This window comes from Embiotoca jacksoni, unplaced genomic scaffold, assembly GCF_022577435.1.
Source record: "Embiotoca jacksoni isolate LCO1_2020_lvr unplaced genomic scaffold, fEmbJac1.0.p SCAF_22, whole genome shotgun sequence".
In the NCBI taxonomy this organism is placed as follows: Eukaryota; Metazoa; Chordata; class Actinopteri; family Embiotocidae; genus Embiotoca; species Embiotoca jacksoni.
The window spans coordinates 1,035,001-1,050,000 of NW_027185363.1; the positions used below are offsets into that span (position 1 = coordinate 1,035,001).

A 15,000-nucleotide genomic window follows, 5' to 3' on the forward strand; every position below is an offset into this window, starting at 1 on the left:
TTTCTTTAAGTGAAAATACTCCCTTGTCTAATAACCCACACGTCCTCTTTTTCTTCTTCTTTTTTTGTTGCAATCATTTATCCTCTCTAAACAGGCCCAGCCCTCTGCTCTCTCTGTGGTTGTGCCTTGTTTTTTGTTTTGTTTTTTTGATAGAGGGAATGGACCGGAGCTAGAGAGAGGGAGAAGGAGATGGAAAAAGAGAGTGCTGACAGGCAGGAATGCACAATGGAGGTCCAAACCTGCATACCAACTAACAAGCAATCAGATGGAGGGGAATAGCGAGGAGAGACGTGAAGGCAGCTGTATAGAAACTGGAAGGTTACCATAAGAGATGTGGACAGGAGGAGAGGTGGGGCAGTGTTTGTTCTGCAACAACAAGAGCTGAAGGTAAAGTGGAGGAGAAAGAAGAGACGCTACGAGAAGAAAAATAGCTAAATACAAAAAAAGCAACAAGGGGGAGATGTGAAATCGTTACAATAGGGACAAGTGAAACAAAGAAGGATGGAGAAGTCAAATTCAGGCTGCACGGATCGAGGATTAACAAGGGCAGTGGACAAGTATAACACTATCAGCACACAGCTTCCCCCTGAAGGGAAACGAGTGAGAAAGAGAAAAGTTGAGTGAATTCATGGACAGATTAAGAGCAGATGACAAAAAGAAGAGTGTCATTCAACAGCATGGTTGAAGGACTCTGCCTCAGAAAGACTGAGAAAGAAAGAAAGATATCTACATCTTTAGGTCTTCTGTAGGACTGAACTGCAACGTAACAGTAAATCAGTGAAGAAACAGTTAAACTTCGACATTATTTTACTCCATCTCTGAAAACACAATATTCATTTAGTTTTTACCCACTCATGATAACAGGAAGCTGGATTCTACCCCAGCGTACATCACCCAGAAACCAAGGAAGCACCTCGAGCAGGTCGCCAGTCCAGCACAATACTAACACGAGATAGATAAACACTCAAATTCACTACAGCAGACACTATGAAGTATTTAGTCCATATGCAGAAGATACCCGAGCACACACAGGTTAACTCACATGGACATGAGGTGAATACAGAACGTCAGCCTGTCTCAGGACATAAATGTGGCACAAACAGCAAGCTCCAACCTTCCAAGAATAGTATATTGGGAATATGCATCCATCCATCATCTTTACTGTTTGAACATCAGCGAGATGTTTTTCCTCAGATCATCAGGCTTGTGAAGTTTGACCTCTGACCTCTGATGGTCTAAACCTACATCTACTTTATTCGCTTTACATGTGCGACATATGTCCATTTTACATCTGTATACTCTGGAAACATTAAACAGCCAACTTGATGGGCCAATATACAAATTAACATTTTTATTTGACATATATTTTCTTTATAATTTGTCATCCCCATCATTTCCTTTTCTTATTTTTACCCATTCTGATTATCAGCCCTGTGTAACCTCAGGAATATAAACCATATAACATATGCTGTATGTCATATGCTGCATGTGTTGTGTGTGTGTGTGTGTGTGTGTGTGTGTGTGTGTGTGTGTGTGTGTGTGTGTGTGTAACACAAATCTTTTGACCTATATATCATAGCAGTTGTCTGGAAGAAAGTGTGACAAAGCAGGTCTTCTCCTTCTGATATCGTTGGTATTCTGCCAAGTCTTCATTTATTGGTATATAGCCTTGGGCTCTATTGCTGCTCCCATTTTCCCCTTCAGTCTGACTCCAGGCTATTGAGAGATAGATAACAACATCTACAGCACTGAGATCTGCTGATTTGCACTTCCCCTGATAATTAAAATGAGTACTCAATGATTCTTTTGGCATTTTAGTGTTTTGGGCTAAAGCTTGATAGTACGGTGTGGAATTAAGAGAATGACTCTCAGGTATGGATTGGGTCATCACATTACACATCTGTAGTTTACTGTTTTTTAAGCTGTAACAGATAGATAGATAGTTACTTTATTAATCCCCAAGGGGACATTTTTTTAAAAGACTGCAGTTCACAAAATGCTAGTGTCTGTCTGAACCACGGAGGGGAAAGGAGAAGAAAGGAATAAAAAACATGGAGGTGGCAAGGTGTGAGGCAGAGACACTCGGGGACAGAAGAAGAGACGAGGGGTAGAGTGGAAAAGGAAAAAAAGTGAAGAAAATGTCGAATCGAAAGTACAGGAGGCAAAGAGGCGATCAAACGAAGGGAAACTTTGGCAGGACAGAGTGAAAAGCTTGATTATGCACCAAAGAGAAGAGAGTCAGGTATATATGGATGGTGGAATAACCTTGAAACAAAGCGAGACAAAACTCTTAAAAAAGTACAAAGAGATGAACTGAAGTCAAACAGAAACCGTGTTAGTGGGACTAATTTGAACCCGAACGTTAAAGGAGCTATAATGACGAGGCATATTTTATAGGGCGAGAAGTCGTCTGCTGGCTGGAAGACAAGAGTAGGGATTGATACACTCCGAGGTAAGGAGGAGTCAGAGGGGATCATTCATAGAGAAAACATATCATATCGTCCTACGCTCCTCTTTTCCTTTCCTTGTCTTTTCCTCCCTCTCCCTTTCCTCTCATCTTGTCACCTCTCATCTCCTCTCCTCTTTCATTTCCTGTCTCTCCACATTATTTTCTCACTGCTAATCAGAATGACTAGAAAAATGAAATCAGTAAATCATTAGTTACCCCTCCAGCATGACAATGAAATGACACGTCTATCCTCCTTTCTCCATCGCTCCTTACACACACGCACACACACACACACACACACACACACACACACACACACACACACACACACACACACACCTGCTGCGGGTATCTGCTCTCATCATTACTCATGATAATAGTGATTCCAATTGATATCAAGCTATTAAGTAAAAAATAATTACTGGGAATGAAATCAATGGATTAAATTCACTCTCATTATTTCACAGCAAAATTAAGTCTCAAACTAAAAAACAAAACGCATTCGCTGCTCAAGTGCAAATAAACATAGAGGTTTATAAAAGCTGATTGTGGATAACTAATTAAGAGTCAAAACATCATGGGGAAAAAAAGTCAGGGTGATGTAATTGAATGTTCAGGAACAGAAGTGAGTAAGATTTCTTCTGGCCTTCCCTCTCCCTCTTCCTTTCTCGCTCTCTCTCCATCTTGGCCCTTTTCTGGCACCGGCTCAGCTCTCTCTGACCACAGTGTAAAAAGATTTACTCAGCTCGGGCTAATTATTAGAAGGGGAAATGATTAGCGGAAGAGTTATGACTAATAAATCTGTCTATATTTCATTAACACCCTGTTTGGAAACGTTTCATTTTGGTGTCTCATTAAAGAGAGTGGAAATGGAAGGAAAGAAAAAGAAGCGAAAGGAAAGGTAGTAGGTGAGGAAAGAGCAGCGAGGTCCGAAGCTGCGCTGCGGTAATTGGTATAATGTAGCAGAATAGTTTTTACAACCTGGTGAAAGGTCAAATACGTGAGGATGGAACAAGTGAGAGAGAAGCGTGTTATCGGTATCATTAAGTGAAGTGTATCTTTAAATCTGCTAATAGATCAGTGTGAGACTAATTTCCCTAATGATCTTACTACACCGACACATCTTGATTAGGTCCCGATCATAACTTGCATCCAGCTAATGTATTTGAATGCGCTATAAACTTTAAAACCCCGGATGAGAGCAGTTTTGAATTTGTCTGATGTTTATAGGACAATTGATCAATCCCACTGCAACATCTGCTCATTTGCATAGAGCCTCCGTGAAATAGTTTCGCACCTGCGGCAACTAGCTGCTGTTATTGCACAGTTTGTAAGTGACTTTCCAGGCATTCTGCAGACAAAGCTGTATTTGGCTACACCCTACAGCTTAGCCGCATTTAATTGAAAGCACCGGCATCCAAGCAACACATACAAAATCTGTCTAATGACATTACCCACATCATCATCATCTTCGTTGCATATACATGCACACACACCTCCTCACACTGGCCTGTTTTGTTTTAAATCTGTATACACAGAATCTTTTTGGCTGCCAAGTCATTATTAGTGCTATTATCAAGTAAACAGACCAACGCCGCCCACAGGGAAAATAATGCATTGGCTGATTTTCTACTGCCACCCAATTTGGCAATCATGGGTCTACTTGTGCTTTGCTTTCTTCTTTCCCCCCCAAATATTTTCCTCCATCCAAACTAAAATAAAAAAAAACCTCACCATTTTTCTTTTCCATTGTTAGTGCTTTTTATTTCAGTTTCTCACAACTCCTTTGAAATACAAACAAGCAGACGCATGCACACACACTTTTTTTTCTGGCTGTTTTACACTCAATTAGTGCTGCAGTTTCTCACAAGTCTCTTTCTCTCACTGCCTCTTAACTCAGCTCTCTCTCTCAGCGGCGTGTTTTCATTAGCACACGCTTCTCCTTTTTTTTTCCATCCTTCCTCTCCTCTTTTGTGTCATTAAGATTTTAAGAATAACCCTGGGCTGCACGACAGATGCTGCAGAGGTAAAAGAGCTTACACGCACAAACATGCATGCACATCAACAGGACATGCTATTGTGTCACGAAGGTAGAGCTGTTACAGCTCTCTATTAGCGAGACAGAGAAGTCTTTTTGCTCGTATCAGCATCATTATGACAACTCACTCTTTTGTCTCCTTCTCTCTCAGCCTTTCTCCTTTTATTATTCAATACTCCGCTCAACAAAAGGTTATTTTTCTCCTTCTGAAATGTGTATAATATATTTATATAACAGATGATAATAGAAAATTATCAAATTTGTAATGGAGTGAACCAGGTTGCAGGATGGATCAGACTTTTATTTAACAGATTGTGGCCTTTGACTCCCTGCTGAATATCTGCAGCTTTGACAACAGATGTACTCTATGAAGGCAGACTTTGAGACACATAGCAGATGAAATGGCTTAAAAAAAAACAGGCCTGACATAGATGGAACAACTTCACACTGACTTCTCACCAAAACTCCCACATTAGAAACATGAACACAGAAAACACACAGGAATTTGGCATAGAACCAAACTCTGCAGCTATTCAAAAAAAGAGGTGGTTGTAAGGCTGGAGAATCATTAGACTCCAGACAAAACAGAGGCACAAACACGCACACGCACACGCACACTGATGCTGGGAGGCAGTAGCTGTAACATGTTTAACAAGGACCGGGAAAAAGTGAGGACCGAAGGGGAGAGCGCTTTTTGAGTGAAAGGCCATCTGCTGAATCCGTGGCTACGCCAGTCGCTCGCTTGCTTCCCGTCGTTCGCACCTGCCAGCCTGCCAAAGCACCCTCAGGAGGACAAAGGCACCAACTTCGCACACAAACACACACTTGTACGCGTATACTCGCCGAGCAATAATGGCACGCACACAGCAATAACTGGTGTGATTTGTCAGCGCCGTGCTGCGTCTGAGGAGCTTTCGATGTTTTTTCATGTTTTCCCTCCTGCGGTAACAATAGCATAACAGCACTTTATTAAACGAGAACAGGACAGAACAGAATAGCCTGCAAATCAGCCCATTTATGAGGCATGGCTGTTCACTACGCTGCCAGCAAAAGGCTGCAGGTGTATGTGCCTGTGAGGTTATGTGAGAAAAAAAAGAGAACACTATAGAGGTGTAATTATTATCTTATAGTTCAGTGATGGGAAATCTCTGTCAGGATGTTCAAAATGTGGTCAGGATTGTGGATTCAATAGGTGAACTAGGTGTTAAACAAGAAAAAAAAAAACCTCAGCACCTGGTGATTATTGGGGAAATGATTTAAATAGCTGGGAGAAAAATGGGCCTGACGAACGTCTGGTGGAAAATCAATTAAAACTTGGCCGATTGTCAGTGTCAGTTTAATCATTGTCCACATTGAACTGGTCTCAGCAAATACACCAGATTCTCAATACATTGGAGAAAAGAGGATGAGGAGAGGGGGGATGTGGTGGTTCATCCAAATGTAAATTTCAAGAACAGAACAGGAAATGAAAGCTGGAGAGCCAAAAGACGGGCAAAACGAAGAGAAAAGCAGGAGTAGAGGGATTGGAATGAGAGCTGTGTGTGGAAAAGAATTTGACTGATTGACAGATAAGATGGAGCAGATGAAAAGCAGGAGGTATGGACAACACAAGGCGGGATTATTTTTTAGATTTTCTCCCAATTCCTCAAAAACCTCAAGGATGACAGTCCTATTGCACCTAACAGTGCAATCGCCCACCCATCGTCTCTCCTACTCTTCCTCCTCTTCCTCCTCCTGCTCTTTCAAACACACTCGTAATCTGTCGTTTCATCTTGCACTCCTTGCGCCCCTCCCTTCTTCCCCATGGCTCTCCTCCTCCCTCCATCAATCTACTTTTCTCTTCATCTCTCTCAAGCCTCCTCCTCTTTCTCTTTATCTTTCACACCGTCTCAAAATGTGTCTCTCTAGTGGCGCAAACATACTTCTGATGTACTTTCTTGCCGCTCTTTGCTGCACTCTGTCATTCCCACTGCCTATCTAATATGTTTATTCTCCACTTGTGTCTCTCCTCTACCTCGCTTCTGTCCATCTTGCTCCCCCGAGCTCTCTCTCTCCCTCTCTTGTCTCTGTAGTGATGTAGCTTTGATCCTCACTTCCTCCCCCAGTTACAAACACGGCGCACACTCCACCTATGCACACACACACACACACACACACACACACACACACACACACACACACACACACACACACACACACACATGTTTTGACAGATGTACAGATGTTGCTTAATAGAAAGCCGTAATCAACGCTGCTTCCTCCCAAGTGTCTTCACCTCTAAATGGAAGAAAGATAGATACGAACGGAGAAGATATGGTGACCTGAAATTGATGGCAGTGCATCGACCCTCATGTAAAACCTAGTTAACACTTCCCCAGCCTGTGAAACCTGATTAGATGAGTGTGAGGGTGTGTTTGTGTCATCATGTGTGTTCATGGCGCAAAATGTTTCACAGGTTGTTTTTCCTCTTAGACAGACAACACCATGATAAACCTCTGATTAAAAAGATGTTGATTTGCTTCCATTCACATGCTGTTGGTGCCATGTCTGTGTGTGCGTGTGCGAGCACACATGGGTGTGGGTGCTTGTGCGCGCGCGCGCGCGTGTGTGTGTGTGTGTGTGTGTGTTGCACACAGGACAGTCTCTGCTGATTACATTCCTCCTAGTCAATAGTGAATAGAGCACTCAGCCTGATAAGCAATCACCTGAATCAATACTAATGTTTTTAGTGAGTGTACATTAGTTTGTGTATGTTTGCATGCATGTGGATGTGTGTGTAGTTCTTAAAAGGCGGCTAATCTAGTTGGAACTCATTGAGGATAAACAGTTAGTTACAGGTACGGTAGGTCTCCGATGATCCTCTCCTCTCCTCTCCTCTCCTCTCCTCTCCTCTCCTCTCCTCTCCTCTCCTCTCGTTCAGATCCTTTTCATCTCCTCGCCTCCCACCAATTGGCAATCTTTTATTTCCCTTCCTCCCTCTCATCTCCTTCTCTTCTTTGGCCTTCTTTGAGACAGAGCATTAACAACAGTCTAACCTTCAAAGAGAGTGATCATAGAGAGTCCATGCTCTTCACATGCAGAATAACACAGCCTTTAGTTAGACTTTGGCAGCCGTGTAAATGTCAAAGCTGGAGGCCCTGCTTTGACACACCCACATGTAATCCTTCAGAGGGAGACCGGGAGATATGAAGAGAGACCAGCTTATGTGGTAACCCGTGTGTGTATATGAATGCACATGTATAGGCCATCTGTATATGAGGCCAGTCAGTTTAAACTTTAGTCTTGATTGCTGGTGACCCATAATGTGAGACTACTGACAACGCTGTGAGTAGCTGAACCTGAAAGTGACTGTTGACAGATGCAAAGCTCATTCACTGTGCTTCAGAGGTCCAGAAACTGTACAACACCAATTTAAAGGATAAGGCGGGTGATGCTCCATACTCTTGTTACAGTCAGGAAATCCTCAAGACGTTAGTTCATCTAAATACTTGGACATCCCCAAACCCATTTATTCCTATTGTAGATAGAAATCTTTAAAACCTGACAGCAAATATAATATAGTTTCATTTTTACAAATGCTACATTATTTCCTGTAATAGCTGCTCTTTTAACAAACGCTACTCCAAAAGGAGTAAATACTTTGAATAGAGGAGTAAATAGAGCATAGTACATTTGTACATTTATTACCCTGGTGAGTGTGAAACTAACTCCAAATAAAGTGTAGAGCACACATTCAGCCAGTGATACAGTGTCAATCACTGATGTGTTTTTCATAGTTTTGGACGACAATGAAGGTGTGTGGGACAGAAGAGGATATTAAGATGAAACAGGCTCAGACTGCACAGGAAATACTTGATATTATGATAGTAGGTTTTGGTGTTTGGCTTCTACTTTAAAAGCATTTTATGATCTTGACAAGAAGTCTCAGAAGGGGGGTAACGTGTCATCATGTGTCAACCTTACCTTCCACTGACAACGAAGCAAGTCACCAAGAAGATGAGGAGAACGATTCCCCCTGTGATGGACACAGCCAGAATGGTGGACTGGTTTGGGTCCCCAATGGCCAAAACATCTACAAAGAAGAAAAAAGGGGGCACGGTGGATTATTAAAGCAAGCGTAAATGAGGGTGGAAGGAAGTCGATGTTGTTTTCTGCAGGAGGAGAGTGATTAGAGAAAAGACTAAGGGAGACTGGGAGTTAAAAACGCAGCAAGTGAGGCGGCGAATATGGTGGGGAGAAGATGGAGAGAGAATGAAATATGATAGCAATAGAAAAGGAGATAAAAGACAGAGGCTGAAGGAGAGGGAAAAAGAGAGATCTGCAAACGAGTAGAAGAGAGAAGGAGGTGGAGGGAATAGTAAGTAAGGTGCTTGATGAAAAGCGCTCTCCCTCTGCATTGCCTGTGAGGGTATGAGAGTGGACGTGAAAGCCATTCCCATTCGGCTGCGCTGTCCAAATGGATATGTTAACATTGCACATAACAAGGCTACCGCCGAGAACTTTCTGCAAAGATGCATCGATTTTTACGCCACACCAATCGAGCCATTACTCAAAACAAATACCCCATTTATCTGGTTTTGCTAAGCATGAGCAGACACGTGTGTCTGTGTGTGTGTGTGTGTGTGTGTGTGTGTGTGTGTGTGTGTGTGTGTGTGTGTGTGTGTGTGTGTGTGTGTGTGTGTGTGTGTGTGTGTGTGAGAGTGCGTGCGTGCGTGCGTGCGTGCGTGCGTGTTTGTTAAAGAGGCAAATTAATGCCCTAAGGCAGGCTCAGATGAGCATTGATCTCCTATTACATTTAGTGGCACACACATTGACACCCTTCTTTAACAATCAATACAATTGATCTGATTAGATAACCTTGATGTGATTGCTACGGGGTCAGCTGCATCTGGCTGATCCTGTATTCTACAATGCTGAACTTGACTGTGAGCCTCTTGTATGATGGCTCAGTAACAGTTCTATATACCATGGATATGTATGCTGCATCTTGACCTCAATACGTTGCATTTGCTGTGGGAAACTTATGACACAGGTATTTGTTGCAGAATAGGAATAGAAGCCAAGCTGTGTATTACTTATATTGATTATTGAATGATTTGTAGGCTAATGTGTGCCTTTTGTGTGCTACACAGACAATCTATGGTGCAGTGCTATATATTTACTGATTTATCCCCCCTCTGCCTCGCTGTATAGGAATCAATGACCACTTTGAAGAGCACATTACAGGGCCTCTAAAGCAGAAAATCCTAGAGCACATAATGAAGCGATAATGAAAGTGGATGACAGCAAACAAAGGAGAAATGGACGGGTGACCGCTAGTTTGAAAATATCATGTTAGGGACAGTTTTCCCAGAGCTGTTTGTGAGGTCTGGCTCCTCTGGCTTGGATGAAAATCCCTTTTTTGTCTTCTCTGCTTCTACCTACATGTAAGAAGAATGGCACCTTTAAGCAAAATTAATCCTGGTCTTCACAGATCACTGTTGTCACAGTATAGTGGCAGGAGGGAAGAATGAAACTAGTCTTAAAACTTGAGTCATCCAGGTAGTAGGCTAAGCTGTCCAGTCCAGTTTAAATGAATTCATCAAATGGCTACAAAAAACGGAGAAATCCAGGCTATTTTCATTTTCTGTCCTTTTAATTTGTGCTTGTACTGATGGCTTTGTCTGGCCCAATCTTCCTCCAACCTTTAGTTTTGCTTCATTGTATGTGTGAATCAAAATCTCCGATCCAGGAATGCATTTCTTTTCCTTCCTTGTGAAATTGGGTTGTCTTCCTTTTACTTGATAAGTATTCCAGGATACTTTCAAGCCACTGGTTCAGATACGCAGATGACAACCTGTGAGGCTGCCAAGGTTTCTCTGTCTGACAGCTGAACTGAAGAAGCCGTTCGAATGAAAGTGAGCTGTTTTATAACCATCCGGTGGATTGATTTAAACTGTTGGAGGCATGAATCAGAGTCTTACTACTCTTGATAGGATGTGGCAGTACATTTTGCTGTGCCGTTAATCTTTGTCCCTCTTCATCACCTGCAATTTTAGTTTGGATTTTTTTTTATGTCAACACTGTGGATTGCTTTTAAAGACCCTGGCGTGTAACTATTTTAAATGCAGCCACCGCTTGCTATTCCAATTTTTAGATGAAAACCACAGGGAAATTTAAAACAGGCAATATAGATGGAAAAAAATGACAAACCAATTGCACAAAGCAGAACAAAAAAACAAAACAAAGGAAAACCTATATTACAAATTTATTACAAGTAAACAAATATTTATTATTCTTCACTTTACCTTCATGGCTGGTTTCCAGTTCGATCTCTCCACCGTAGCTTCCATAGCCCCCATCGGTTCGAGCCCTGACCCTGAACACATAGGTGGTCCCAGGCTTTAGCCCGTCCACTGTCATCATGTTGGAGCGAGTCTTCAAAACAGTGTAGTTCTGCTCCCGCTGGTTCTGAAGCGGAGGAAAGAGCCAGAGGAGAAAATTAAATACGAAGTTCAGTGGATAATATGAAGTGTCAGAGAAATAAAGTGATAATGGATAGAAAAAAAACCTCAAAGAGTTTTATGTAGAGCAATGAACTGTGGTATCGAGAGAGACAGAAAAAACAGGAAAGTCTGAAAATAATAGAAACCTCAAATAGTTGAATTTAAATGTCTCCAGGGGCCAAATACACCTCACTAAGTTTTCATTTGTTCATCACTGGACCATTTGGTCGTGTTTATACATGAGCATCTGTCAGGTCCCAAATCTTGTCCTCTCTACACTCTGGGGCAATATGTAGTTACGAGTCCTGTCTCACTTCATCCCTCGACTGCCTTGTGTGTGTGCGCACCCAGGTGTGTGTGTGTGTGTGTGTGTGTGTGTGTGTGTGTGTGTGTGTGTGTGTGTGTGTGTGTGTGTGTGTGTGTGTGTGTGTGTGTGTGTGTAGGAGGATAAATAAAGAATAAGTGTGTCTGTCAGTAAGCTGATTCCCTGCAGAGAGGCTGATATTCCACCTAATGGAAGACACTCTACAGCATGGATTAACACTGTTTTACGGTTAATGCTTGCCAACACACACAAGCACACACACAGAGGCTTATTTCATCACCTTTGCTGTGTTTTATGAGGTTTGTTTCGACAGATGTGTGCTTAATTAGCTTGGTGTGAGCAGTAGAGGAGACGTGAGGGATAACGCAGTGGAAACAGAGCGTTTGAAAGAGAGTGAGAGAGATTCTTGTGATGAACAAGTCATTACAGATATGCCCCAAGGCAAAACCCACATCCTACCAGCACAGACAACATGTAGATGAAGAACTAGAGAAAAGGAGAGGGAGGATTAGGGTTGGACTTAAACTGTTAAAGCGGTACACCAGTGATTTAGGGCCGACCCAAAGTGGCGACGAGCGCAATCCGAGTGTCTTTTCTAGTTTCGGTGAGACACAGTGGTAATTTTCCCATCCAGCGTCTGTGTTGTTTATATAGCAAATATACTTGCACCCATGGGAGCGTCAGTTTTAAAAGGAGCCGTGATCAGGTGCATGGTTGGTGTATTGCTATCTTGAGGCAGCAGAAATTTATTGACCTACAAAAACCTGGTCTTAAGTCGTTGGTGCAGGATTTTACTGTTAATTTAAGGGTGTATTATTAAAATGGTAATGTGCCCACATAGATAGATGCACAATGTGCGTACACACAGGGACATGCACCAACATGCAAAAGATAAAAAATTAGGAGATTACATTGTGAGAGATTTGTATTGTGTACATCAATCTGCACACAAGCAGATGTTTTCTCTGCAGTGAAAGCGCTGTTTCCTACAACCTGCTAATTCCGCTGTTATAATAGCGACCTGCCAAGGTGCAAGTGCACTTGGCTTTTAAAATGAATGGGAGCTGACACTCTGATTGGTTTATTTCATGCTATGTCCACAGCACATATAAGATTAATTAAGAGACTAAGTACAGCCCCCTTAAATGAATATGTCTCACTCACATTATTCACAGTTAAACTAGCAAAAGTGGATTTGGACATGTGCACTTTAGATCATGTGCTTAGAATTTTAAAAGAGCCAATAGTATGCACATAAAGGTATATTTGGACATTTTAGGAGAAACACTCCTTCTCTTGACAAGAGTCAGATAAGAATATTTATACCACTTTCATGTTTATGGTAAACATGAAGCTACTGCTCCAAACAGCTTTGTCTAAATCACAAAATGTACCTAACTATACCTCTGACTGATTAATAAGTTACACATAGCTTACAAATCCGTCCAAAAACCTTCCAGAATTTCAACCTTTCCCTTCAAATTCATTGGACTTAAAAGAGAAAAGAGAAAAAAAAATTAAGCAGCAGGTCCTGACATTTTTTTCCTGGTTTGTGTCCAGCTGCAAAAATGCGGAATCCCACACTTCCCACAATGCATCTTGATAACATTTTTTATTTGACTCATCCCGCCGCGAACAGTAAAATCCCCCGGGCCTTTCAAACTCCACAGCCTCACTTTTTAACATTTTACTTCACAAATAAATTGATATTCATGTATACAATTGTTGGAGTGCCTCTTTAATAATGAGTGTGTGTGCGAGTGTCTCTCTCACCTTTTCATAGTAGATGACCTCATACTCCACTATCGCTCCATTGGGTCTCTCTGGACCCTGCCAGGCCAAAGTCACGCTGTCCTTGCTCCGCCTCTCCTTCAACACCACGCTCACTATAAAAAAAAAAAAAGCAGAGGAAACATAAGCAAAAAAGAAAGTTCAATCAGATGAGAAAGAAAAATAAAGAGATAGAGGGATAGAAACCAGGCTTCAGAGCAAGATTTCAGATGAATAGTCAAAGTGATTTAATGAAAAGACCTACATTGCAATGTGTGTGTCATCTAATTTTGCTAATGAGACGGCTTACGAGGTGTCGGATACAGTACATGTGTGATGACAGCATTCTACAATGTATTATTAATGTGTAAACCCAAACGTTGCGACTTCAAACCCAGAATTCCCACATTGGGGCACATGCTCGGGTGGGTTGAAGGTGTGTGTTAGCTCGTGCCTGTGTGTGGAAAAAAATGTGCGTACATTATGTGTGCGTGTGTGTCTGTGCGTGCGTATGTGCTACACCAAGAGTAGCATGTGGGGATCTAAATGAGGTTAACAACCTCCTCCACCCCTTTCACCTTCCCCCCTCCTGTTATTACACACACATCAGTAGTATGAGGCCTATTAGTCATCACCACCCTGTCACACACACTCCTCTTCCACAAATTCCCCACAGTCCCACACTGTGACAGATGCACATGCATGTGAAAGCAGAGGTGCAGAAGTGTCATTTGCTATCAGAGTGATGCCTCGCAGCAGGGATTTTACAGCTCTCATGTAAAAGCTTGGTTTTGTCAGGACAGTGCAATAAGGTTACAGTTTTAATAAAGACTTTTCAGTATCCAACAACTTTCTAGTTCAGGCTGGTGAATATGTTCTCCCCCGGAGGATTTTATTTTCTTATCACCCTTTACAAACTGCTTATCACTAAAATCCTGCACAATCCTTCCTTTTAAAGTTTTACTGCAATTTAAATCCTATAATACCCTGCCACATAAAAAAAATTTGACCCTGAAAGAGCTGTCTTTGTCGACAGATTCAAGTTGTTGATATTCACAGTCAGACTGTGGGATTTAGATGTTTTCCCAAAGTGCCATTAACCCGTGTATGCCTATATGTCCTCACCTGTCTGCGAGGTCGTGACATTTATGACGACTGTCCCTCTGGGTGTTGGACTTAAATCCGACACTCCATTCTGGCTCTCAACGGTGAAGCTGTAGTTGGAGTCCGGCTGCAAGTCGGTGACCAACACGGTGGCTGACGAGAGGCCAAACTGTCTGGGAACAAAATGGACGCTGCTACCACATGGTGTGCACTTCCTGCCATCACCAGAGCACTTCCTGCAGTGGAAGCTGTAGGTGATGTCTCCTCTGCCTCCTGTGTCTCTGGGTGGCGACCACTCCATGGTGACGCAGGTCTCGTTCACTGTCGAGATGGGGTTCTCTGGAGCAGATGGTGGACCTGAGCGAAGATAAAGGCAAAGATTTGTTAATGTATGTTTATACAACTTGCATATTTGATTCAAAATTGGAAAAGAAAATGTATTATGCTTTTTTTTTTTTTTTTTTACATTCACAGTCCCCGACTCCCCGACTTTTACAATGTGTGAAATTGGTGGAGTTTTGCAGAGCAACTTTTTGGACAAATTCAAAACCTCCATTGTTAACATGGATGTTCACTTGCTAAATAGTCTTCTTATTTATTGCCTTTGTTGGCAAGTTACTAACTTTCTTGGCATGTCAGGGTTACCAACTGTTAATCAGTGGAAATCAGTGACAGTTCATGATGAGTGTTATTTTCTCAAACGTAAATTTTTTAAATGTGCATTGTCTTCATGTTCATTACCCAAATTAATTGCAATTTCTATTAGGAACAGAATTTACACTGATTAAATTTAAAATGAATTAACTGACTCCAAACGGGGGGTGAACAC

The 15,000-nt window shown here is 42.0% G+C and overlaps 1 protein-coding gene across 3 annotated transcripts in view; it reads right to left on the minus strand.

The window, feature by feature from the left end:
* The window catches only part of epha4b (eph receptor A4b), an 86,158-nt gene that overhangs the window by 25,881 nt on the left and 45,277 nt on the right, over nt 1–15,000 (minus strand). For all 3 annotated transcript variants that reach the window (XM_069157084.1, XM_069157083.1, XM_069157082.1), the window contains exons 7-10: nt 14,193–14,528; nt 13,071–13,183; nt 10,775–10,937; nt 8,451–8,559 (exon numbers count right to left, since the gene is read on the minus strand). In XM_069157084.1, the coding sequence (XP_069013185.1) occupies nt 8,451–8,559; nt 10,775–10,937; nt 13,071–13,183; nt 14,193–14,528 (721 nt within the window). The remainder of the gene's footprint in view (nt 1–8,450; nt 8,560–10,774; nt 10,938–13,070; nt 13,184–14,192; nt 14,529–15,000) is intronic.